Genomic DNA, 27,239 nt, shown 5'->3' on the forward strand with positions numbered 1-27,239 from the left:
ATTTATAAGCACAGGTGCTTGGTGTTCTCTCTCCCCTCTGCCTCTGCATACACTGTCTCACTGCCTGGGATACCCTTCCTTGCCCCCTTCACCTGGCTCCACATAGGTATTGCCTCTTCTTCTAAGGTTGCTGTGGCAGATGGTTTTCAAAGATGGCCATGGAATTATCACTGCATCCCACCTGCTCTTCTGCAGTGTGACCTTGCAACTCTTCTTACATCTGGGCAGGCAGGAGTGATGGTGGGCCAATTTCAGGGGTAGCCACGAAGTACCCAGCAGCCCCTGCTTTCTGCCTCTTGGAGATCCAAGCTTCTGCCTAAACCATTCAGCCTCCTCTGTTAGAGAGAGAAGCCACTTGGAGCAGCATAGAGACACTAGCTGTGTGAATGGGGCCATCATGGATGTTCAGCCCCATAGAGCATTCACATGACTTTAGGTCCAGCTCTTGTCTGACTGCAAGTGCATGAGAGACCTCAAGCAGGAGCCACCCAGCTGAGTGCAGTCAACCAATAGACCCAGGATTGATAACAAATTGTTTTAAGCCATTAAATACTGGGTGTTTTGTAATGCAGCAGTAGATATCCAGAAAGGTAGCTCATGCTGTGCCCAAGAAGAATCAGGCAGTTCTGAAATTCAGCTAATATGTGTTGGTTTGGCTGAACTGGATGTTGACAGCTGATATCTGTCTGCTTGATCAGCATCTCTGTTGCCTCCAGTTATTAAATATCTTGAATGACACCCCAATCAAGGGGCTGCCAATGTGCTCTCTCAATAGCCTGTGCTGACCTCTTTATACCAATTAATATCCTATCTTTCAGCTGTGGCAAGTCACCCTACTTCTGTGACTCTCAGGTGTCTATGGTACCTAGCTCTGAGGGTTGCCAGGGTGGAATAAGACGGTGTGTGGAACACCTAGCACAGTGTCTGGTGCAAGTGCTCCATAGGCAGAGCCTTTCAGCTCTGAACATGTCACCTACCACTGAGCTCCCCATTCTGCAGACACTCAGGAGTGCTTGTCAAAGGTAGCAAAACGGATGCTTGGTTTTGATCCTCTGTTGTCTGCCCTCTTCCAGAAGATGAACTCAGGTAAATGGCTTGGTGGGAGGCTCTGCCATAGCTACCCCAGGAATTCTCCTCCAGGACAGACAGCCGGGCTCATTTCCAAGATGGAGCCCCAGTGTGGTGCTGACTCCATGACCACAGTGGACTTGGGCACCAGAGGCTGGGACAGGCCTGGGGATGCAATGCCCCTTGTGGATGAGGGAGCAGTGAGGGCAGACCCAAGCACTCAGGGGTCTGGACATGGAGGGCTGCGGGGCCTGTCCACAAGTGTCCAGCCCTGCTTTGTGCTTGACTTGAGGTTGGCTGATTGGGCCCTGAGAGCAGAGCCACAGTCCCTGTCTCTATCCATGGCCTCCTGGGTCCCCTGGCTACGTACAGGAATCAAGGAACGTTGTTCTTGGATCCGTCGTCTAGATCAAAAGCTGAGAAAACTGATCAAACAACATGTCCGCTGCTCAAGCCTGGACTTCCTTCTAAGCCATTGCCATGGGAAGGGGGCTGCCCTCCTCACCACTGGAACACTGGAGCCCCATGGCCTGGAGTCAACCCCCAGTTCCACCATTCGTGAGCAGCATGCCTTGGGCAAGTTGCTTAATTTCTCTGTGCCTCAGTTTCCTCACCTCTAACATGGAGGAGATAATACTTCTGTCATGGGAGGGCAACAACTCATTTAACCTCTCTGAGCCTTAATCATCCATCTGCAAAATGGACATGAGAACAGCCACGTGTCGGGACACTCTGATCTCCACATGGGGGCTTGGAAAGCTGCTTCTACTTTTCTTTGTGGTCTAACATTTCCCAGTTCATACCTTGGGAGACAGCAGGCTCCTCAGAGGCGGGGGCCATGTCTTATTTATCCCTCCCTGTCTCCATTCTGCATCACTCGTTTATAAAGCTCTTCATAATACTTCTTCGTTTGACTGAACCTGAGGTATTTACACATACACTGGCTAACCACAGTATAAACAAGTTTGTTTCCTTGGACTAATTCCTCCTCCAAGCCTTACTTTACTCATTTATAAAATAGGGAGGATTGTACATTCTTGGATGGATGTTAATCAACACTCTAGAGAGTACAGGGAAGGCCCCAGACACCTCTTGCCACACGGTGGGCCTCAGCCAATGCCAGTTCTCCTCCTCTTAATTGCCCAGGAGCAAAGCAACTGAACTGCTGCATTTGTACTTGACATATTTCCACATGCCATGTTTCTTTTATTCCACTCTTCCTTGTAAGCATCTTAGTAGGACAGAAGAATTCCTAATTACTTGATTGACTGCTTTTTTGCTTTGTTTTATTTTTTGGAACTTCTAGGAAAACTTCTGATGCACTCAATACCCACTTCTGGGTCCATTTGTGACTGAAAAATAAAATAGGTGACCAGTGGCCTGTTAACCTGGTGGCTGGGCTTACAGCAGAGAAGCAATAAACATCAGGGGGCCTTTCTGCTCAACTCCCATCCTGATGCATGTGGACAGGTTCAGAATTGGTGTGACTACAGCACACGGATAGGCTGAACCACAGGCAACCTAAATTAGGCACTGGCTGGCGTCTTGCCCTTACCTTTAATATTATTATTTTGGGGACAAGGACTCTTATTTATGATAGAGTCCTATTCCTTCTATGGAGCAGCTGTTCTGCCTGCACTGGTCAGGTGACTCTGTCTAACCCCAGGGCATGGAGCCATACCTGTTTACTCCGGACAGGTAGGTATGGAACGGACTCAGTCTATTTGCTATATAGTCTATCTACTATAGGAAGGGAGACAAGAAGATTGTGTATGTATATATACGTACATATACACACACATATACACACCTACATGTATATCTCACATGCATACAAATGCACATTTATTCAGAATCACACTTTAAATAGCTGTGCCTAATATGTTAAAAAATAGTGCCTATTGTATTTTACAAAAGAGTTGGAGTACCATAAATATACATTGTGTGTGTGTAATGTGTACACTGAGATCTAAGCATGGGGATACAATTATCCTCCAGGTTTGATCCTCTATAAAGGAGAGTAATGGGTCTTGCCCCAAACTAATTCTGAAAAAAACCAAAGGCATGCAATCCAATGAATTTGGGCTTGTGTCCAGGAGAGAATGAGAGGTCCACAATCAGTCAAACTTCTGGTCCCATGAAAGCTTCTGATGCTAAAAAGCATTAAGCTAACTGCCAAAAGTACCCCTCTGCCTAATTCCTGTGGTCCACAGTACAGAGGAAAAGACAGCTGGAACAAGTTCAATAAGGGAAAAAAATAAAACCTCAGGCTTCTACCTTGGTGCATAAAACAGCAGCAATCACAGTGCTAATGACATAGCTGAGAAGGTAGGTTTCACGACCACCTTTGGAATCCACATTGGCAAGCAGCAGGGAATCTTTCAGTATTCTCAGGATACATCACGAGAATCAGTAAAAAGCATCCAAACCAAAGTCCCAATAGTGAGGGCCACGTGTAGACCTAATTTTCCTGTGCGCTTGGCAATTTCCAAGTAAAAGGACATGTCATCAAAAAATCTATTTGCAAATAGCTTCTGGGATTCTTGAGAGAAATGGTGAAGCATCTCAGGAAATAAGGACGGGTTAAGGGCACCAAAGGTAAAGAAATGGGAAGGCAAAGAGATGGGAAAATGGGCACCAACCTGTGTCCCCAGCTTATGGCCAGTGGGAGGATTGATGGCTGACAGTTTATTACAAATGTCCCCTGAACCAGCACTTTGGGATCTGGTTCCAAATTCCTAAATAAGTTGTTCAAACTGAAAGGACAAGTTATCTTTGGGGCCCTTGAGTTTCTTTAAACTGTGAAAACAAAGAAGCACCAGAAATGGGAAGAGCTCGGGAAAATTTTCAGGAGCCTTTAAAGAGGACAAAAAAGGATTTAGAATATCAGGGAAGCAAAGGGGTCTTAAAGAGCTTGGACTCCTGGGCCCTTACTAGGTGGAATCTTGGAGCCTGGGACAAACAGGACTGCTTACTTTCTAGTAGTTGCCTCTCAGGCTGAATGGGGTTAGAAAACCAAAGCCACATTTACAAACCTCACTCCACCCACCCTTAGTTGGTGATATGTTTGGGTATCTTTCATATGTGGGACACTGAATTTAGCTGCTGAAATAATATCTCAGTAGATAGAAGCCAATCCTTCAGGGAAAGAATTTAATTCAATAAAAGTTGGAGAACATTGTGATCTTCAGTAATGATGACGTTTGTTTAGATGCTATGTCTTTGTGCAAATGTTCAGAAAGGGCTCTGAATCACTGTTAAACTGTGAAATGTGCATGTCGTTGCAGGGCAGGGTTTCCACTGTCCCTGGATCTTTGCAATGCCCAAGCTATCTGGACCTCTTGGAGAGATGGGGCATGCCACTGGCATAAGAGACTTGTATGTTCTTACTTCATCTTGCTCTCTCCTGCCTCATGAGCAGGGGTTTCCTGAGTATTTAACTTAGTCCATGTCTCTTAAGGAAGATCTGGCCCCCCAAAGTTCATCTTGTTATGCTTAGGACTGTTGAAACCCCCAGAGCCTTATGAAACCACAGCTAAATCACTCACTCACCAGCTTAGTGGATAGACCCTATACTCAGACACCAAGATCTGAAGCACACTTCACTCATTCACCGTCACACTACACATTCAATGAGCACTTCTTCCATGCAAGGTGCCATGCTGGGCGTGATGGGGACATAAAGATGAGTAAGGCATGGTCCCAGGTCTCCAACATCATTCTGGGAAGAAGGGAAGGACATGTTACAGGAGAGCAACAAAGAAAAGTGGGAATTTAGAGTAGAGGGAGATCTGCGCTAGTGTAAAGTCCCACTCTTCCTTATAGAAAGTAAAAGAAAGCTTCAAGGAGGCAATGACTTCTAGCTGGACTTTGTAGTTGGATTTCAGGGAGACCAAAGGTTTTGGGGCCTAGGCAGGAACTGGGATTTCTTGGTGGGTGTTGAATAATTAATTTTTGCTAGACCATGATACACGGGGTTTATGAGAAGAGAAAAGCAAGACTGCAAAAATAGTCATCATATGGATTATGGGGATACTGAAATAACAATAATGACAATGGCCAACAATTACTGAGTCCTTACTAAATGCCCTGCTGTGCTCAAAGCATTTGGCATGGATTGATCAATTCTCATGCAGAGAGCCCTATGAAGTAGATGCTATCATTATCCACATTTTATAGAAAAATCAAGATACAGAGAAGGAAAATAACTTATACTCTTACTTTAGGTAGTATGTACCTAAAAAGCAGCAAGGCTGGGGTTTGAACCCAGGAAGTCTAACTCTGAAAACCCACTCTCCCCCACCATGCCATGTGGACCCTCTGATAGTGGGGGAGATGGAGGAAGGATAGTTCTGAGCAAAATGTGACCCGGACGTTGCTCTCAAGAGGTTGATCTGGTGTTGGTAGAGCTAAATTTTGATCGGAAGAGAATAGACTGAATTCAGGAAAGTCAATTAGATGGTCACTTTCTGGACAAAAAGTGACCATAGCCTGATCCAGCATAGAAGAGACGAAAATAATATGAGAGCTAACATTTCCTTGTGCCTATTGCAAGCGGGGCACTGGATTAAAGATGTTACACACTTTATCTTCTTTATCTTCATGAGGTAGGTGCTACCTCAGTGGAGACACTGAGGCCCAGAATATTAGGGGTCACACAGGCAGTACGTGGCATAGCCAGGGCTTGCACTCGTGACCTCCACACTAATCCTGGGAAGTGGTGGGAGGGCCAATGGGACTTGTCAAGTCCAAAATCAGAGCCAGCACTGGAGGAAATGCACTGAAGAGAACAAGTGTGCTTTGGGATCAGCCAAAACGCTTGCTCTTCATGGCTCAGTGGGTAGGAAGGGAAACGTGAGCTGAATAGAAAGAAGAACTGTCAGGGAGACCGGCAGTGGGGTGACATAGCACACCTGTGGAGGGTGTGACTATTCCAGGTGGAGTGTCGAAGCTGGGTAGCTGGATGAGAGGCAGGACATCCTCTCCCACTCCGCTACCTCAGAGTTCGTTCAGAAGAACTGCAGAAACTCCAGGAGAATCTGCCAGAGCCACCTACCTCAGGAGACTCCCAGAGGACCCTCGTGCGGCATGTGAATCCTCACCACACAGCTGCACCTGTGGAATGAGACACTGGGAAGAAGACTCAGGGGGAGTCTGCAGGCTGGGAGCTTCAGCTGAAGCCTAGGGGTGGGCACAGGTGCAAGTCTACCCCTCTTTGGGCGGCCCAGCTGGGTGGGATCTGGTGTGTGTTGTCACAGGCACCATCGGTGCCCATCCTCGTCCTCGGCCACTCACTTCCTGAGTATGCAAACCCCATGCTGTCCATTTGTGTGAGGGCTTTGGTGGGGCCGACTGGAAATGCTATGAGTTTGGGACCCCCAAGCAGCCCTCGACAGACGATAGAGAGGAGCTGGTGGATAAATGCCCTTCCTCCCCTGCCCTGCTTGGAATCATCAGCTGTGGATGTTCTCCATGACCTGCCAGTTCCCCAGTGGGATGAAGCTCCAGCCTCCTTCTCCCCAGCGGTCACTGGCTCTCCCACAGACCCTCAGGGCTGCCTTCCTTCTCTACCTCACTCCCCACAGTAGACTTCCTGGGACCATCCTCCAAACGAAGTCTCTGCCCTGGCCTCCTTGTCTGAGGGTCTGCTTCTGGGGGAGTCAGCCTGAGACAGCTGTCTCGGCTCCCGTAGCTCTTCTGGTGCGGGTCCTCAGGAGGAAGTGACTCCTCAAGACACTGGCTGCAGAACACGCTGCATATCCAGGTTCCTGGGATAGGGAAGCTTCTCTACTGTAAGATCAGATTCTTCTTAAGCTTGAATCCCCTATCCAGAGTCTCTACTATATAAGGGGGGCTGGCTTGGGAGAGAAAGGGGAAGGATGGCATAAAAACAAAACTCCTGCTGGATAGTGTTTATTCTGAAGTCTCAAGTCATGATAAGCAGCAGGTCTCGTTCTGTGGTTTTCCCAGGTACAAAGTTGTCAGAAAACTATTGGCAAAGAGACAAAACCATTGAGTGCCAACATGGAGTGTGTTCTGATAAATTGGAGCATTTGGTTGGCTATTTTATCCAGATTGATTTGCTGAATATTTGCTAAGACTAGTTCTTTAAGCTATGATATATGATCATTCCAAATAGTAGTACCTCATTATTTACTTAGCTTTTGTTCTTATGCTTTTCAGAGGAAAAAAATACTCCTGTAAATGGTAGATATAGTCAATCCGTAACTATGTTATGCAGATCTGTGACTGCTGCAATGTCAGCCCAGAAGAACAAATAAATAAAGCTTATTTACTATAAAAATAAATAAATAAAAAGGAAATACATGAAGTGGGGAACAGGTGGACCGAGTAATAAACAAGTAAGATGAAGAGGAGCATACAGCAGGTTGCATGTATCTAATCTCCACATGTAAACGTTTGGTATCTAAGCAATGTGCATAAGCTCTCTACTGAAGGGCAGGGATGAGCTAAAACACAAAATTATGTCTCCCCTACCACCATTTGGCACCATGATAAAATCAAATTGGAAACTGTTTACTTCAAAGCTCATTCCCCAAACATCCTTCTATCTTGCCCCGCCTGAAGACATTAACCAAACTGGTTGCAGGTCAACTCCGGCTGGAGCTTTTGCTGTGGATGTCGAGGAGGGACTGGAGTCTCAGGATTCTGTACGTCCTGCAGTCTTCGTGGGTTTTGCATAATAATAAAGGTAGGTGACATCTATGGAGGCTGTGCCTCAGAAGCAGGTGGTTTTCAGTGCATGTCATTTAATTGGGATCCCAGGAAGTTCCAGAAGAGGAGCAGGGAAGTGAGTCAGGGCAGGTAGAGCATCTAATAAAGGTGTGTTACCAAGTGGGGCACTGGGGCAGACAGCGAGGGCTTATTCCTTTGGGGGTACTTTGGGGGGCAGGCTAGAACATGCGTTTCCGTTAGCCCAGCTGAAGCAAGAGGGAACAGACATTTATCCACCACCAATCCCCTGTCTGTCTGAGGCCTTCTTCTGGGGGCTGCTGATTTCCCGGCACTTCTTGCCTGTCCAGTATTCAGGTAGAATAGGATGTGGGGGTCCAGAAAATGCCGAGAGTTGCAGGGGCTGGAACTTGAAAGTTGGGTGGGCAAGCAGAGGTAGCAAGAACTAAGCGGGGGGGACAGGTAAGGCATCGTCTACTCAGTGCCAGACACTCTGCCAAGAGCTTCATCTACCTGCTTTCGTGTGTTCTTCAAGGCAGCCTGATGAGGTGGGTGCTGTGACAGATGAGGAAACTGAGGCTCAGGAAGGCAAAACAGCTTTCCCATGGCTACAAGCTAAAGTGGAAAATTCAGGACTACAACTCAGATGGGTTTCACTGCAAGGGCATGCTCTAAACCGTCATGCTTTATATCCAGCTCAGGTCCTAGGATATCAACCCACCAGCAAGCTGTGGGGCCTGTGGGGCTGAATGATTAGACCTGGGCCTTCTGAATTAAGTCTCATGATCAAGGGGGTGAGGCAGTGATTTAAATCACTGATGTATGGAAACATAATTTACTCTCTTTGTGCTAATCCTCTCTGGACACCAGTTTTAGCTTTGTGTTGACACTGATAAATTAAGGACAAGCTCAGCACTTTTCCAAGAGTAAACTGCAAATTCCACAAGCTATTCTAATCATTTTTCTCTTCCAGAGTAAAATCCCTTAACTAAACACGTCTGCCCTGCAAGTGAGTTGTTGCTGGGACCTTTCTGACCCGATCATGTAGGTCCCCCTAAATTTCAAACCCCCCTGGTTTAAATGCACTCTTATCTTATTTTTAATGCCACGGTAAATGAATTTGTTTTCTTAATTTCTTTTGAAGATAGTTTGTTTTTAGTGTATAGAAACGATACTGATTTTTGTATGTTGATTTTGTACCCCGCAACTTTATGCTGAATTTGTTCATCAGTTTTAACAGCCTTTTGGCAGCATCTTTTGGGTTTTCCACATACAAGATCATGTCATTAGTAGACAATTTCACTTCTCCCTTTCCTATTTTATAGTTAATAATAATATGTATTTCAAAATTGCTAAAAGAGATTTTAAATGTTTTCATCACAAATAAATAAGAATGTGAGGTGATAAATATATTAATTAGCCTGATTTGCTTATTCTACAATGTAATTACAACATCACATTATACCCCATAAATATAGATGATTATTGTTTTCAGTTAAAAAAAAAAAAAACTCTGCAGGAGCAGCCTCTCCTGGAGCCCTGGGCATGGCGGCAATACCAGTTGCAGAGTGGCCTCCTGTGCCACCCCGTTCTGTTGCTCACAAGGAGGGCAGCTGCATCTGAATGGATTGGGCTCTGGCCCTGCGACAGGAGGTGCTTTGTGATGGGGTTGGCAAGCACAGCTGAACTGCCTTTGGTGGTGTTTGCGGGGGAAGAGACGGTGAAGATCAAAAACCTTAACACTGACTGAGCACCTACCATGGGTTCCCACTTTATTGATGTGGATATTGAGATCAGGAGAAGTTCTGGGGCTTGTTCCAAAGCAGGAAGCTTGTTGGTCATATACATGCTTTTCTGGCTCTTAATTTGGGTGTCCTTCCTCCTTACCAGAACATCTCATCCTGCCCTTGTTTTGGTAAGCCCGGTGGCCTGGCAGTGCCTTCTATACATCCTGCTTGTTTGGATGGCTAAAGCCAGGCCAGGCCTTGAGAGGACTGAGTAAAGCAGCAGTGTCTCTTTTCTGACAACCTTTTCTCCAGCCATCTCTGCTTCTTGATTTCAAGTTGATGACATAAATGAAGAAGGGAAGATTCTGAATTAGAATTCATCGCTAGGCCTTCTAGGGTGATTCCTAGCTACATGTGGCTGTCTACATTTATGTTAATTAAAAAAAAATAAAATAAAGTTAGCTCCTCATTCACACTAGCCACATTTCAAGTGCTCAATAGCTCCCATGGCCAGTGGCTACCATGTTAGACAGCACAGATCTAGACTACTGGACAGCTGGGGAAGGTCTGCTAGACACTGATGGCCTACAAATGGAGAGTTGAGTCTTAGGGCCAAAAAAGTGAAAAGACATCCTTGAAAGACCATGAAAAAAAAAATACCCCTGGGAGTGAGGTGGAAAGTGAGCTTAAATATACAAAATACTGGAGGAGATGGGGGCTGGGAAAGGGGCCTTCCGCACCTCCTGCCAGGACCCTGGTCTTCTGCCCGCCTAAGAACTGGCTACTGCATCATTAGTTTATTCTTTGGCTCTGAACAAAAGCAATCTGGGCCCAGGCGAGTGCACCCAGGGAAATCATTCTTTCAGATATTAAAATTAAACAGCAGAAATAACTGGAAGAACCTCAGACCTCAGGAAATGACATCCATTTGGTGAGGCTCCTTCCAGAAAGAAGAGCTTCCTCCTCCTCTCCTCCCCCAGGCCTGAAAGAGGAGCAGTCAGTTGGGAGGAAGGCGCCCCTTTCCACTTGGAACCTGGGCTCTCCCAGGAGGTGTCCCAGCCTCATGCTCCTTCAAGAACACATCCACATCAGTATCTACTTTTGCTGAGGATGGGAGGGTAGGGTTGTGGAGCTGAGACTCCTCTCCCTCCAGGCCTCCTAAGGAAACCTGTGTGATTCAGTCACACTGACTGGTTAAGACCTGACCCAGGGGGAGTCAACCCATAGGGGATGGTCACCCCATGGCCAGGCAGGAAAAGTATGAGCTGGGCCAATAAGTAGAGACTTCTGGGGACTATAAATTAGGAAACGGACCAGTGCCGGGAGGTACTGAAGAAGCAGGGCAGGTGCACAAAAGATGACACCAGCTAGAGCCAGGGCCAGAGTGGAGGCAGAGACACACTTCTGAGAGAATAAGGATTGTGTGGGGAGGGAGGGAGGCAAGGAGGGAAGGAGGGAAGAAAAGCATGGTCCAGGTCACCTGGGTACTCTGCTAGCTAGGAATACCACAAAATTCAGAAATAGACAATGGACCTGAAAACCACAAAGCCAGAGGGAGGATAAGATGTGACTAGCCACCCTCCTTCCCCAGTACTCCAATCACTTTCATCGCTTCTATACCAAAGGCTGCCCTCCAGTGCTAATCAGCTTCCTCTGCAGTTTTGGGGAGCAAGGAGGTCACAATGGGATCATGAGACAGAAAGCACATTCTGAAGTTTAAAAGCTGATCTAGGAATAACAGAGAATTTGGATGTAAGCTCATAAGTGAGATTCCCCAATTCCCAGACCAGATAAAACTCCCTGGGTCCAGGGGAGGAAGAAAGAAGTGTGGACAGGTGTTGAGGCAGGGGACAGGGGAGACCACCAACCTTGAGATCATGCCCTGGACACCCTCACCATGTGGACACCAAAAGGAGTGACATTAATGGTCCTCTTCCTCATTGTTGGAGAACCTCCACTTGTAGGGAGCCCCAGCTTGACGGCTCAGCTCAGCTCAAGAATCCTGCTTGGACTTCTGGAATGATCCGCGCTGTAGAAAGCCTATCTCCTTTAATAACATGAGCCCCTAATGGGCACTGGACACAGGAGTGTGAAGATGGAGATGTGAACAAGGGAGTCCCTAAAACTAAACAGAAGGGGCCTAAGGCAGATGGCCAGGGACCTCCCATGTGGCCAGAACATCCCTTTTGCTACTCTGATCAACCTGAGGAGGCGCAGATGGCAGCAACCCCAACAGCTCAGTGGAGGGAAAAGTCCCCTCTGCCTGAATTCCCAAGTTTCCTATGGGACATCTCAGGGTGTGCCTAGGGTTTAGAAAATGAAGACGCACATTGAAAATATTCTCCTTGATATGTCTTTTCCCAGCACATCTATTGACAGGTCTGGGTTGCTGGACTAATTAGCAGCCCTCCTACCAAACAGACTCACTTAACAAGAGCTTGCCTTGGTATGGGATAGAGAATAATTTTCAAATGTGTGACACCTTCTACTCTCATACACACAAGCATATAGAAATATTTGCCTGCCAGAAGAGAGGAATTACATTAAAAATTGGAAAGCAAGGCTCAAAGCTTAGGAAGAATACTTTTGAAAGCTGACAAGGTGTGCAGAGAGTATTCATTCCTGCTGTGGAGTTTGATCTCTTAAATATAGGCTGCCACCCGCACCAACTTCGAGAAAGAATTCCAAATATTGATTATTTAAAGCTTCTTACTGGAAGAGAAATGTGTAGCTTGTCTTATAATCTCCAAGATTCAGCTATTTGTGTCATGGGGATAATGAGCAAAATTTCACAAGATCTTGATAAATCACAAACAAACTACAATTCTAGAAAATTATTCATAGCCTTCTTCCTTTACTTGGCACAGGCTCAATGAATCTACAGGGTGCAAATTTCCTCAAAGACAGGAAATCCTGCTTTTAGTGTTTCAATGTTATAATAGACCAGATATAAAGCAAGTTCTAAGACAAGTGTTTTCTTGGGGCTATCTTTTGTTGAAAAAGTTGTCAAGATCATGGATTTCCCCACTAGTAAGGAAACCATACATGACACACAGCCAGAAGGAACAGAAACCTCTCTTAAAAAGTGCACTCTCAGGCTTGGGATTTCTGAAACACACAAAACACGAAAGATCCAACGGAACATTCAAGCTGCGATGTTCAGAAAGTTGAACCAGAAATGGCTGTTCAAAGCCACACATAAAACACACACAAAGCACACACAAAACAGGGAAGTATCTACAAGAAAAAAAAAAGAAAGCATGCTTTGTCATGTAAGGTTTAAAAGAGTGTATCAAGGGGTCAGAACAATCTGTGTCCCCAGACCTCTACCCAAACTGAGGCTGAAGGCTGCAAGCCTTAGGAGCAAAGCAAACTTATGGGGCCCAAATGGAAAGGGGCAGGTTGAGTGTAGGTGCCAATGCTGAGTGTGATCAGGTTTCAGATCAAACTGGAGCAGCAAGGACTAGGCCCTCCGGTCCAGATCCATGACTAAGAGCAGTGAACCCCAGGAAAAGACAGCCCCATGGCCCTCTCTTGGGGGAAGCCTGGGGTGGCAGGACACCCCGCTGGGACCCTCCAGCAGAAGGCCATCACTCCCCTGCCTGGATAAGGCAGTCCCAGCTCTTCAGGAGCCTAGAGACAGCCTCCTGGGGACATTCTGTCCTCCACATTCCCTCCTGGATATTCCCCAGGGCCCCTGGGACTCTGGGATCACCTGCCCAAATGGCCCTGAGCCTTTTTCTATGTCCTGCCTGGGCTCTTCTCAACTGACTGTAGGGCAGATGACTCTGGGTCACTTCGGGTGAAGCCTGAGCTAATGCAGCACAAACCCTAGGCAAGGAGGGACAATGAGGTCAGGAATCTCCCACCACTCCAACGCAGCAGCTAAATCACCTGTGGTGCCTCCCATGTGAGGTCCTGCCGGTCTCTCCATGCTAATACTCTCTCACTCTCCACCACCCACACCCTTGGTTTCTGCCCTCTCTAGACTCCCTGACTCTCACCTCTCTGTGTCTCTGACCATGAGGCTTCCCATTCCTGTGTGGAGTCCCTTTTCTCCATGCTCCTTTGGAATCTGCCTGCCCACTCTTCAACAACAGCACCATCCGGCCTTCCTGACACTGAGGTGCCTCCTCTAAGTTCCCACACAGCACAGCAGGCTGTATAGACCCTCATCAGCATTTGGTGCATGGCAGGTGCTGACCATAAGTGGTTCTCTTCACAAGACAGCAGGTTCCTTCAGAGTGAAGCCATGTCCTGAGCATCTAGAAGGACTCAGCCCAGCACTACTCTGCAGGGGCTCAAGAAATGCTTTCTAGATGTCCAAGTGCAGGAAGTCTGTATTTCACTTCTTGCAGCTTTGACCCGTGCATTCATCTGTTTTCTGCTGGCCAGTCAAATGCCAGATGTTACCCTTCCAGCAGTTCTTACATCCAATGATGTTTGTTTAACAATTTCTGAGCATCCTAAATGTGCTGCACAACATGGAAGGTGAAGGGGATAGAAGGAATAATTTACTCCTGCCCTGAACAAAAAGTGACTGTGCAACTCCAGGCATTCAATGGCTGGACACAGTACAAAGGGGCTTCTTTATTGGGGCTTACATTCTGGTGGTGGGGGCTTATATTCTAGTGGGTAGGATAACAAGATTTGGTCTTGGGCTTTGGGGATGGCACCAGTAGGTCCACCCAAACATTTGTCTCTGCCCTGCTGCTCTGCCAACCTGGCCTCACATTGGACTACAGGCATGTATGTTGTGTGTTGAAGCTTGCCCCACTTGGGTCTCTTCCCTCCAAGAAGTGGAGCCAGGGAGAAAACCTGCACAGGCCTTGGCAGCAGGCTCATGGCTATTTGGGTATAGAATTCTGGGCTTCTGTGTGCTTGGAACATAATCTTGAAGGGGTGGGCACTGGCCTTGGTCCATGAACTCCTTGCCCTGTGGATTCTAAAGTGTAGGGCCCAGGGCAGGGGCTAACAGTGGCATTGGATTCCAGTGATTATGAAGTGCTAACATGTAGACTCATGCCCACCGTTAGGGAAGTGTTTAAGGAGGATAGTATGCATTTGTGTCCATGTTGCCTTTCTGCCAGCCTGGAAATGCACTACCACAGACAGCAGAAACCTTCCTGGGTATCCTGGGCTCATGAAGAGCAAGAAAAATGAACCCCCTCCACCTCCACCTGATGACTCCGTGAGTCCAGTGGGGAGATGGAGGTGGGGAGAAAGGGCCATGCAGCTGCAGGCGACAACATCTCTTCAGGAGGATGAAAACACGCAGTGTTTGGGTCCAGAGTGGAAATCTCACATCTCAGATGTCAAAGCATCAGGATGCTAACAGCTGCCAGGGAATTCTGGATCCAACTCTGTGCCTGGGGCTCCTCAGCCTTGCGACAGGGTAGCCTCCTTGGTGCCGAAGGTGACATCCATATTAATGGCTCAGTGCACGCAACTTCCCTGAAAGGCAGGGAGGGCTGGGGGGTTGCAAAGGCTCTCTTTACTCATTTGGTATTTTTAGAGAATGTCCTTGTAGAAAAGAGACCTTTCATGCTCCCTTTTTTGGGAGTGGGAGACCAGTTGAAGAGTTGATTGATTTTACCCAGAAAGAGAGTCAAGATCAAGGTGGCTTGTGGGTCTTAAGAGGTCAAGTGTCCTCCCAGAAGTGACACATAAAGAAAGGCCAGCAGGAGTGGGCTTCAAGCCCATGTCTTCTCTGACTCTACAGCCCAGGCTGTGCCTGCTGACCTGCTCCAGCTGTGGGCTGAAACCAAGTTCTCTGACCCCTCCATTGAATCACAGTGGGCTGTGACTATAACGGTGGAAATGACACCGTGGGACTTCAAGGTTAAGTCACCCTCCCTTTCTGAGCTCTCTGGGCTGCCATGCGGAAGTCCGACTGCCTGAGGCTGCCACACTGTAGAGGTCACTGTAGGTGCTCTTCTCAATAGCCACAGCTGAGCCAGTCCTTCAGCCATCCCACCCCACAAACCAGGCACGGGAGAGAGAAACCCTTTAGGACCACTGGTCTAGCCACAGCCATCGGAGTCGGCCCATCTGAGGCCCTGGATTCCGTGGAGCAGCATTCCCACTGTGCTCCTTCTGAACACCCAGCACAAACAACCCAACAACAAAACAACATGGTGACCGGGCATGCCACTGAATGTGGGGAGCTCGTTTCACAGCGATAAATAACTAGAATGGAATTAAGGCGGAGGGAACGCCGCAGAGATGGGGAAGCAGTAATGTACCTAGTTGAGAATTTGGCTCAGAGATTTCTTGTTGGACAGCTGTCCACTCCTTAGACATCGTCACATATATGCCCTCCCCCAAACCCTCCAAATGGGGACAAGGGGACCACAGACTTTAGAGCCACTGGCTCTGTCGCAGAAGATGCTAGGGCAGTGGTGGAAAGTAAGAGGCCAGATGGGAAGAGAACAAGCTTTTCTTGTTCATCTTGTATGTGTCAGACATGGTGCCAGTTGCCATTACATATAATCCACTCAGTGAGCAAATGTTCCGTCCCTACCACATGCCAAGAAGGGGTCTGGGAATGAAGCCGTGTACAAAACCAAGTTCCTGTTCTCATGGGGCTTACGTGTGAGCGAGGGTGAAAAGTTGAAAAGCAAATAACTATGCAACGGCAGATAGCATAGAGGAAAACAAAGCAGGGTAAGAGGAAATACGGCGGCATTTCAGAAAGGCCAGTTAGGAAAGGGCTCCCCAAGAGGGTGGTGTTTGAGCAGAGAGTAGGGGTTAAGTCATGGAGAGTGGGGCTGTTTGACTTTAGAGCCCACACTCTGGGCACTAACACGAAGGGAAAGTGCATAACAGATGGCTCCACCTTCGAAAGCTGCAGTCTTTCATCTCCATTTGGTGATGGCCCCCTACAGGGCTCGGAGGACCCCCACCAGGCAGCGTGTGAACAGGAGGGCGGAGAGAACCCATTGGGGGCACGTCAGGTGCCACACCCCACACCCCTAGGCCTGGCCTATGGACCCTCCAGGCAGAGGCACAGAGGGGTACTTACACAGAGCACATGGAGGACCACCGCGCCTTGTCTTCTATCCTCGTTGGTGAAGATGTCATTGGGGAATTCATGCAGGGCTAAAGAACAGAGAAAGAAAACCGTCTCAGCACAGGTGACCACATTTTCAGTGCTGTAGGTCTGGGAGTCTTGGTTTTAACATGGGGTCCACGAACTTGGATGACAAAAAGATCCTACATCTTTAAGTTCACAAAACTAACCAGAATTTAGTGTTTCCTTAGATAAGAACGTGGGCAGCCAACCACAGTAGTGTTAGCAGAACCTGGGGCTCGGCCCCACAGATATTTTCATAACACATCATGCCATCATACTTGTGCAGCTTTCACCCACTGCTTCAATCTTATGGTGGTTGTTAGGTCACCACCTATGACTTAAAGTGTTAATGAGGAAGCACGTGAACTACTATATTGCAAATTTGTTTTCTAATATTTTGACAGCTTCATTTCCACACAGTCAGTTTCCATGTGTAACCTTATGTACTTTGCTGCACGCATGCATTGAAAACTGCTTTTCTGAGCGGGGGCTGTAGGCTTCACAGGATCACCAAAAGGGTCTGTGGCTCAGATAGATTTGAGGCCCCTGCTCTAAGTGGGTCTTCATTGTGCTCCTTTTCCACTTTGCCTGACCTGGCTTAGGGTGTGGGCCTCGTGTGCTATTAGAACAACCCCCTCCCTGCTCCCTCCCTCTGCTCCCCTTTCTAAGTTGACCTCCATTTGTGGCTGGACCAGAATGCCAACCACAGGGATGTTCATGCCTTCTCAATGTTCCAAAACTTTCTGCCTTGAGATGAAAGCTGGAGTCTGTGAACTGACGGTCCCAAGAAGGTCCTCCACCACTAACTGGGCCTCCTGTCCCTTCCTCTCATAAAATCCAATCAACCTTCTGGGCAGGTTCTTACATCTCCTCTCCTTTATGAAGCCTCCTGTGCTCCCTCCGATAGGAATCCATGGCTCCTTTGCTGGAGGATGTGCCCATCAGGCGTGGCAGGAAGCAGCACACACCACCCCCACCCACAGCCCCACATGGGCAGACATCACCAGCTGCTGAAAGAAGTCTTTCCCTCTGAGCTTGATGATGTCTCCAAGTCTTTCTCTAGCAAGTCCTTAGAGAAACCACCACCATTTGATGGGGAGGATATGCTAGAGGATACCTGCTTGCCACTTGTCTTATTTTGGATTCCCCTAAAAGCAGACCCTCCGACAAGGATGTGGAGCTATGTGGTTTACTTGGGAGGTCACTCCAGGATGCACTGTGCATGAGGGAGGCAGTGCAGCCAGGAATGGGAGAAGAGACAAAGACAGTAGTGCTAAGGAGTGAGTGGATGACCTCTGAGACACCCAGGCCCAATTTGGCTGGGGACCCCTGGCTTGCCCAGAGGATTTGTGCAAGACACAAGCTATCGGTCACTGCTTGAAAAGGCTCTGCTCTCTGCATCCAAGGCAGCACTGGCTTAAGGCATTGTGCAGGTCTTGGGTTGGAGCCACACGAGGTGTTTGGGCCAAAGGGTACGTCTAGTACATAAAGCAAGGCTCACCTTCCAATGTACAGCAAGTGGGGGAGAGTTAAAAATACTACATTATATACTTGAAACTTGCGAAGAGGGTGGATCTAAATCTTCTCACCACACACACACACACACACACACACACACACACACATAAATGGTAACTATGTAGAGGGAATGGATATGTTAATGAACTGAAATGTGGTTAACATTTCACAATGTATCTGTATATCAAAAGATCAAGTTGTATACCTTAAGCATATACAATTTTTGTATGTCAATAATATCCCAAAAAAGCTTTTTTTTTTTTTTTAAAAAAAAAGCAAGACCCACCTGTATGTCTAGCTAATCACACTCTCTAGTTTTTTTTGGTCCTTTAAACACAAAAAAGGAGACAAGAAAAGACAGGAACATCATGATTATGGGAGGATTTTTCTAAGCTGAAGCTGCTCTAAACAGGCTGCAGGGAGCCCCTCTGAACAACCAATAAACTGGGAGAGGCCTGGAGGAGTTTCCCTTGGGGACCAAAATGAAACCACGATCTGGAAATTAATGTGAGGGGCAGAGGGATGACAACAGTGAGCATTTATTGAGCACCTGCTCCTGGCAAGCACTGTACCTTGCACTTTGCCCCTGTGATCCCATCTTATCCTCCCAAACAGGTTATTATTCCAGTTCTGTAGATGAGGAACCCAAGGTGAAGACAGACGGGGCAACATGCTTGGGCTCCATGGCTGGCAAGTGGGAGAAGGGCGGCACACCTGGCAAACCCAGGGCTGGGGACGCCCCTCACAATGCCACCCCACTCCTGCATGGATCTGCAATTCCGTTCTGCCCTCTGACCTCTTCCTTCTGTGACCTCCTCCCAAAAGAGGATTTGACCTGATTTACATTCAGCTGCCACACTCCTGGAGGCGAAGCAATAGGCTTTTTTTTTTTTTTTCTTTGCATTTTTCAGTGTAGCTGCCACAGGGTGTTTTGGCACTGGCCAGTCCTAGGGTTGAAAGGTCACCTCTCCTATTGTTCTCCTAGTCCCAGAGCTGGAAGCTAGAGATGGGATGCTGAATTAATGTATCAATCACAACAGCCATCACCCACGGGAAACAAGCCAGTCATATGCCCTGGGGCAGTGGCAAGCAAAGGAATCATGTGTGGAAACCGCTTATTTGAGGTCCCCAATCATCAGTGAGGGGTACGGGGGGTACAGGTATGTGGCATCCAGTTAGCTCTTTACTTCCCACCCCACAAGCTTCCTCCATGATCGATAACAAGGGACCGAGGGAGCACAGGAAAGGAGTGAAAGTCACCCCATAAGCATCATCCACATCTGCACTGGGTTCTCCCCAGCCCAGCTCTATTCTCCTGCCTCACTGCTGCCCCGTGCAAGAGGCCACCAAGGACCAGAGAGCACATCTGTTCCACCAAGGACACCACGTCAGTAAGTGACAGGCTTGGGTTCTGAATCCAGGCATTCTGAGTTTCAGTTCTCCACAACATGAACAGCAACTGGCTGAATGAGGCAACTGTGGATATGTGTATCCCACTGGGCCTGGTTCTCTGGTGGAGGAGGTTTCTTGTCAGGGGTCTCCATGCCAGCCCCACATGGTGGCCCCAGCTGGGACCCCTGGGGAAGACACACTGGAGGCTGAGCCCTGGATGGAGCAGGACCCAAAGGGCCCCTTGCTGGCTCAGGACAGTCCACCCAGAAGCTGCCCAAAGTCCTGGCCGGGCAGGGGTGAGCCAAAGAGAAACCAAGGAGCTTCTTCAGGGTCCTCCTTCCTTGGAGGCTCAGCAACCCTCCCTTTCCTCCCTTCAAGGAGTGGGCAGCTTACCAGTGACCTGATCTTGGTCTGCTCTCCAGGGCCTGCTCTCTGATCCATGCCCAGCTGGGAGCTCCTCTATCAAAACTGTCTCCTCCTGTCAGCAGTCACAGCTGGCCATGAGGAAGTGTGTGAAAATTCTCCATGGGGCAATGAGAGCCTCCAATCTGGCACAGTCAGCAGCAGAGCCTGTGAATGGAGCGGCCGGCACTGTGGGCCTCCTCACCGAGTTGAATGTGGGTAGAATGTGGGAGCTCCAGGGTCAGGGTGGACAAGGCAGAGGACAGTCTAATGGTTTTGAATCACTGTTCCTCAAGAACAATAAAAAGTCTTATTTGATGGCCAATAGCAATGTGCAAAGAATGACCAGGTTAAATACTCACCTAGCAAACTTCACCTGACATCCACCCACTCTGACCACTTTTTCATTACAGCACCTCTCAGAAAACACGTATCAGGAAAATAACGAAATTGGAAAAATGGTTTCAAAGGACTCATGCAGAGCTTGCAAAGAATACTACATGTATTTTATTTTCCCTTTTATATATGCATTATCATTTGAAAAAAAGTCACAGGGAGAGATTTCATCTAAAAATTGAGCTAAGCCCAGGCTGGGCATGGTGGCTCATGCCTGTAATCCCAGCACTTTGGGAGGCCAATGTGGGCAGATCACAAGGTCAGGAGATTGAGACCATCCTGGCTAACACGAAACCCTGTCTCTACTAAAAATACAAAAAATTAGCCGGGCGTGGTGGCAGGCACCTGTAGTCCCAGCTACCCGGGAGGTTGAGGCAGGAGAATAGTGTGAACCCGGGAGGCAGAGCTTGCAGTGAGTGGAGATCACGCCACTGTACTCCAGCCTGGGTGATAGAGCGAGACTCCGTCTCAAAAAAAAAAAAAAAAAATTGAGCTAAGCCCTCTTCTTCTATCCTGCAAGAGGTGAGTCTTCCCTCATAGGTTCCAAATGCCCATGCCTTAGGCTGGGGCCCTCAAGAGCAGACCCCGAGAGAATGATTTGAATGACAGCTGTTTGTTTCGGAGGTGATCCCAGGAAGCATCGGGAGCAGGGTGGAGAGATGAGGCAGGGAGGGGAAGGGGCTGGCACAGTGTCTCAAGCTTGCTGGGAGATGAGCAGGTCTCAGAGTTGTCTACTGCAGGGTCAGCAGCAGGGTGGGGGGCTCCATCCACTGATGCCTGCCTGTCACTGTTTAGGGCTGTCCCAAAGGCACTGACCCTTCAACACTTCTGCTCAGCCCTGCACTGGCCAAGCCAAGCATGCTTCTGGGGCCAGAGAAGGCCCTAGAAAGAGTCACAGGTGATATATCAAGAAACCATCCACATGTCTGGGTGCAGGAATGTCCCATGTCTGCCCTAGCCTGATACAACAGAATACCGTAGACTTGGGAGCTTAACCAACAGATGTTTATCTCTCACAGCTCTGGAGGCTGGAAGTCTGAGATAAAGGTGCCAGCATGGTTGGGTTCTGGTGAGGGCTGTCTTCTGGCTGGCAGAGGCCGCCTTCTTCTTACAGTATCTACATGTCAGAGTATGACTAAGCTCTGGTCTCTTCCTCCTCTTATTTGGACACTAATCCCATCACCGGGGTCCCACTCTTACACCTTTATCTGACCCTAATCACCTCCCAAAGGTCCCATCTCCAAATACCATCATTTTGGGAGTTAGGGCTTCAACATATGAATTTGGGAAGTGGGAACAAACATTCAGTTCACAGCATCTCCCAAGCCTCTTTTGCATAAGAACTAAAGAGGAGACGCAAGGTATCTTACGTGCAGGAAAGGAGAGACCATAACTTATACACACATAATTAGCTTCAGCACACGGTAGTGGGGCATGGGGTGGAGGTGGCAGAAGGGAGTCCCTCTGCTCAAGCATAAAATCAGGATAAACTCTTATCAAGACTTGCATTCTGAATCTAGCATGGTAGGACCCCAATGTTAAGACTTAGGGTTGTAACATGTTCTTATATTACATATCCAGTTCCACCATGTTAGAAGCTTCTTTGATTCATTTGCAAAGGACATTCGTTGCCAGATGACCCTGCAGCATAGAATGTAAATCAGGAAGGATCCTATCCTAGAGACCCACTGGGGCAGCAGCTTCGTTTAGGGAGGCCATAAGGCTTGTCATTGATCTCTGTCAGCTCCTACGTGTGTGCTATATACACAGCCTACTAATAACATCGTTATTTCACTCATCGTTGCCTTGCTGTGGTTCTAAAGCAATTTGGTATCACAGTGTTTAATCTTCCTAAGGAATGGGTCAGCCTGGAGTCAAGAAAAGTGTTCTCAATTGGGAATCTGGAAATGTGGGGCTCAATGCCAACAAGTCCAAAGTGTGGCTTTGGCCACCTGTCATTTCATCTCTCTGGGCCTCAATTTGCCTTTTGGCCCTTTGAAAAATGGCCTCTGAGGATCCTCCTTCCCATTGCCTCTGGTCCAAACACAGTACACTGCAGTGCACACAGCAGATGCCTGATAAGTCTCAGTGGGATGAAGAACTCTGAGAACAGACCTTGGGCATGGATGGGGTAAATCCACTCTGCCCAGTTGACCCAGTGGTTCAAGAAAAGAGCTGCAACAGCAGCTGTGCTTGCCTCCTGGAGACTGCAGCAGCTTTTCAACTGGCGACACACTCTGGTGCCTTGCAGGTGTGTGTGGGGCATGCGATTTTCTGAATAGCTGCAGCTCTCCAAGAAAAGAGTGTATGCAGACAGTGTGGTGCACTGGACTGGAAGGCTCCGCCAAGTGCTTCTTGGCCTCAGTTGGTTCACTTCTAGAACAAGAGGTAAGACAATGTGGGGCCTCTAGCGCCTCCCAGAGCTGATGGCTGGTGCTGATGTCACCCTCTCCAGGTGTGCGTCCTCGTGCCAAATCCAAAAGTACTCAGCTCATTTTTTAAGGCTTGAGCTAGGATGCTTGCTGTATTTGGGGACTAACATTTTCCTTGGGTGATCAGTTAGATTTTGCATAAGATCCCACAGTGGGGAATCAGGATCAGGTCCAGATCTTCTTCTGTGCCACACTGGGCCTCATTTCCTTCATCTGTAGATGGGTGTGTTGATGTCATCCCTGCAGGGTTGTTATGAAGAGTGTAGATAGTGAATGTAAAATACCTACCACCATGTTTCCTGGGGTCACATATCATTATTCTAAATTACAACAACAATGACATGCTGGCCTGGTGTGGGCAGAGGACACATTCATCTCTGGTCTTGATGTTGAAATCCACATATTGCCAGTTCCTTCCTGCCTTGCATTGGCATCTGTTTCCCTGGATGGTGATTAGTCCATGAGAGCTGCATAAACGCATGTGCCTCCAGGCAGGTGCTTCCGGTACTCAGCCTGTTAAGAGCAGCTACCTATGCAAGGAGAACTGAGCAGCCTCATCCAGCTGAGAGTCATTCCCCAAATACCTTCAAGGTCCTCAAGGTCTCTTTCTGCTCCTCTCTTTCATCCCCCAATTTTTTTTTCAGTGCATCCCGCCAGCCCTGGGGGCCTGCAGAAGCAAGTGGTGCTGTTCCCATGGAAACCACAGGGACCTGAGTGGAGTGGATTCCCCTTACCAAGGCAACAGCAATCAGCTTCCCTGCTTCTCCCTCCTGGCTGCTTTCATGCGGCCTGAGTTTGATGAGTTTAAACGGAGGTTCGCAGAGGTAGAGAGTCTTTTCTTCTTTGCTTGAAAAAAATGCAGCAGGAACATTCATGCCATCTTTAGACATACTCATCACATATTGATCAAATGGAGCAGGCCAAAATGAAGATCAACACATCCTAAAAAGCCTGGCTCCCTTAACATGTCTGAGCAAAAGGAACATGGGCTGCTGCAGCCATCAGAACACCAGTCTGCCATCCCAGTGACCTTCTCATGACAAAATACCCAATGCAACTTGAGGGATTGGTCTCTCAGGAATTGCACCAAAAGATGGCAGTCTGGATGCTACCCAGCTTCCCCATGCAGGGATGAGTGGCTTCAAGCTTCTGTTTCAGATGCTTTCATCTGTCTTAGTAAAGCCTGTTGCTCCCACTTTTCCTGGGGCATTGTAAAAACTTTGTCTTCCAGGTGCGGTACCTCCTCCGCTTCTCACAAAGCCATCCCTGCCTCTCTTTCTGTGGCCCAGTTGCATTGTCCCAGTGCTCATCAAATTATTTTCCAACCACACTGTAGGCATTTGCTTGCCCATGTGTACCGTGGACTGAGTGGCACCATGAGCTCAGCTCCCGGAGGACAGGAGCCCTGTCGTTTCTCTCTTTGTCATCAGCACCCACCAGGCTGGGATACAAGAAAGAGGACAATAAATATCAAGTGTGACTGAATGCAGAGGGCCTTTCTCTCAGGAAGTGGTTTTGTATAAACACAAGACAGGATTATTGGCTGAGAAATGGTGTTGGGAGGGACAGCTCAGTCAAACTCCCAACTCTGGTGGCAATGAGGGCTGTTCACAAATACCCCATTTCTCATTGTTCCAGAGACCTAGGAGGAGTACTTCTACATCCCTTTCAAAGTTAGGTAAGGCCATGCAGCTTGCTTTGATTAGTGAAATGTGAGCAAAATGAGATTGCATGTGGCTTTCAAACCAGTGCCTGGCTCACCATTTTGCATTTTCTTGTCTCAGCATTTCTTGAAAAATACATCAGGATGCAATGTGCATCTCCCATCAGCCCGGATCCATGAGTGACTGATACCAGAATCCCCAACCCCCAATACACGCATTTTGTACATGTAGCATGAGTAAAAATAACATTATTGTATTTTGTAGCCACTGATCTTTGGGGGCTGTTTGTTACCCAGCATATCCTAGCTCCTTGTGAGAAATGCATATGGTCCTTGCTCCTTGGCATCCCTATAGCCTTTTGCACATTGTTTGCCTTGCAGCAATTTTTGGTTGTTTTCTCTCTTCTCCAGTAGACTGGGGGAGGGAGGTTAAGGTTGTAGGATATTTATTCTTCTCTGTAGCCTTGGTGTATAGCAAAATACCTGGGACACAAATCACTTAATAAGTGTTGGTTGAGGCAATTAACACATTTGTCATAACTAAAGGCCCCTGAACAAAATTATCCACAAAAGAATCTGTGTGAAAGTACATAAATGCATAACTTAATTTTCTAAATATTTAGTCTTTGGAAATGTTTTAGAGACATTTCAATGCATGCTTACATTCAACGAGGTCAAGTAAACCTCAGGCAGGCATGGGAGAAGGCATCTGGCAACAGGAGGTGCTGGGTGTTCCATGGAACCAGTCTGTTCTTAGATCATCTTTTGAATTTTTGTCTGGTTCTAAAGACCATATCTTAATAACATTGGAAAATTTATTAAATCAATACTGTGCCAAAACACCACTGCTTACTTTCAGCCCCTACCATCTGCTGGGTACCATACTCAATACTAGTTAAAGGTACACAGCCCTTATCACTGAGGAGTTAACAGTTGAGGTTAGCTTGGGAGCAAGGGGACTCTCTTTGAAATCATCCCAATACCTTAAGTATTCTGAATTTAAGAACGGAAATAACCTTTATCAAGTATTGTAAATATATTTATCACTTTTTCATTGCTTCTATATGATAGGAAGCATTATCCCAATTTACAGATAGGTAAGCTGAGGCCCAAAGAGGGCAAGTAACCAGTCCAAGTTCACACAGACATTAGTGCAAGAGCTGAGATCAAACTAGGGTCCAACTTTCTAATATGTTGATTCCACTGTCCTAGAAAGAACAAATTACCCCATTTTTCTTGTTTTTTTTAAGGGCATAAGTCCTTCCCTTCAAAAACCAGAAACAAAGTTCAGATTCAAATGGATTGATGTGTGAATGAAAACAAGGTCATGAGAAGCATCTCTGTGAAGGAAGATGCAACCACAAGTCATGGCAACAGATGGCCTAGAGGGATCATTAAACTGTCAATCAAAATAGTACTGCCAATCAAATTTGCTAAGAAAAGTTGGATCAGCCAAATGCTTATGTGGTGACATTTGCTTACCACAGGCAACCAGCATTTTTCAAGAGCCTGAGGGCTTGGATTTGAATCCGTCCTTTACCACTCATAAGTTCTGTGGCTTTGGGAAAATTCCTTAACATCTTCGAGTCTTAATTGTTAATGTGCAAAATGGGAGAATGAAAACAATACCCATTTATGTGGTTATTATGAGGATTGATGATGATTATGCTTATGAAATATGCAATACCTAAAATTGGGCAAGGACCTAGCAAATGATAGCTCTGTTTGTCTCTAATTTATTAAATAATGGAGAGAGAGAAATATGGATAGGAGCATTTCCCAAGACATCAACACCAGGCCCACAGTCCTGGGGCCCTATCTCTTTTGTACTAAGCACCTGCATCTCTTTACCTGAAGGCTTTCTCCAGAGCTGAGAAAGGATCACCTGCCCAGGCACTGCAGGCTGGATATGCTGGAGAATTAATACCACTCTTTCTCTCAGGAGAAACTGTCAACCAAAGTCTGATGAAAGGTGGGTGTATAAGTACTCCAGCTCCCTCATTACCTGGATGAGATAATGCTGAGGTATGTTCTACACTGTTAAGAGTTCCCAGCAGAACTAAGCTCTGGTTGCTCACGGTGGTAACATGCCTATGATTGGTTGCCTATCTGTCATTGTCTCGCTGTCTCACTTCCCAACTCCCATACTTGGGATCATCTCAGAAACAAACAACTTGTACTTGAGTCTGTTTCTGGGACTACTTCTGGAAAACCCATATTTAGAAAAGGAGAGTTAGGAATTTTGCACTTTTCTCTCTCTCTATTTCAACAAAGATTTGTTTTTCCAGAAAAGAACTTAAACACATTTGGATGAATTTTTCCCTAAATCATGGCAATAGTCTCTATGGACAATTTGCGGTGGATTTGCAATCTAGATAGCATTATGTAACTACCTTACTCCTGAATGCAGATTGGGAAACTGCCTTTGCTCCTTGTTCATGATGCTGAAGTTGATCCAACATCATGAGAAGCCCCTTGGTTCCCACTTAAGAGCTCTTTTTCTCATGTGCGTATTGGCAGAAGATTTTAAACAATCAGCCCACAAACTTTTCTCCTGGAAGAGAACAGACATTCTTTGGAACTAAAGAACCCCAATCATTAGTTACATAGACTATTGGCCTAGCAGAGCACTGAAATGTAATTTGACAAACTAGAAACATATTTCCTTATCAATAATAAAAAACCATGGCATCAGTGCTGCTCATGTCTTTGAGCCAGCAGCTACTGTAGAAAATACAGCAATCTCATGAATAATGTAGTTTTCTCAGGCCACAAACATGGCAGCAGATAGGAGGTCTGTTTGCAAGGGCAAGAGCCTACGGCACGCATTTGTTGCTCACATGTGATTATCAAGGCTCTGTCACTAATGAATT

General features: G+C 47.2%; 1 protein-coding gene across 4 annotated transcripts in view; it reads right to left on the reverse strand.

Annotated features, from left to right (window-relative positions):
* SLC24A3 (solute carrier family 24 member 3) overlaps positions 1 to 27,239 on the reverse strand; it is a 600,086-nt gene that overhangs the window by 179,993 nt on the left and 392,854 nt on the right. For all 4 annotated transcript variants that reach the window (XM_063634165.1, XM_063634166.1, XM_055265457.2 and 1 more), the window contains one exon: positions 16,513 to 16,589. In XM_063634165.1, coding sequence (XP_063490235.1) covers positions 16,513 to 16,589 — 77 coding nt within the window. The remainder of the gene's footprint in view (positions 1 to 16,512; positions 16,590 to 27,239) is intronic.

This window comes from Symphalangus syndactylus, chromosome 24, assembly GCF_028878055.3.
Source record: "Symphalangus syndactylus isolate Jambi chromosome 24, NHGRI_mSymSyn1-v2.1_pri, whole genome shotgun sequence".
Classification (NCBI taxonomy): domain Eukaryota; kingdom Metazoa; phylum Chordata; class Mammalia; order Primates; family Hylobatidae; genus Symphalangus; species Symphalangus syndactylus.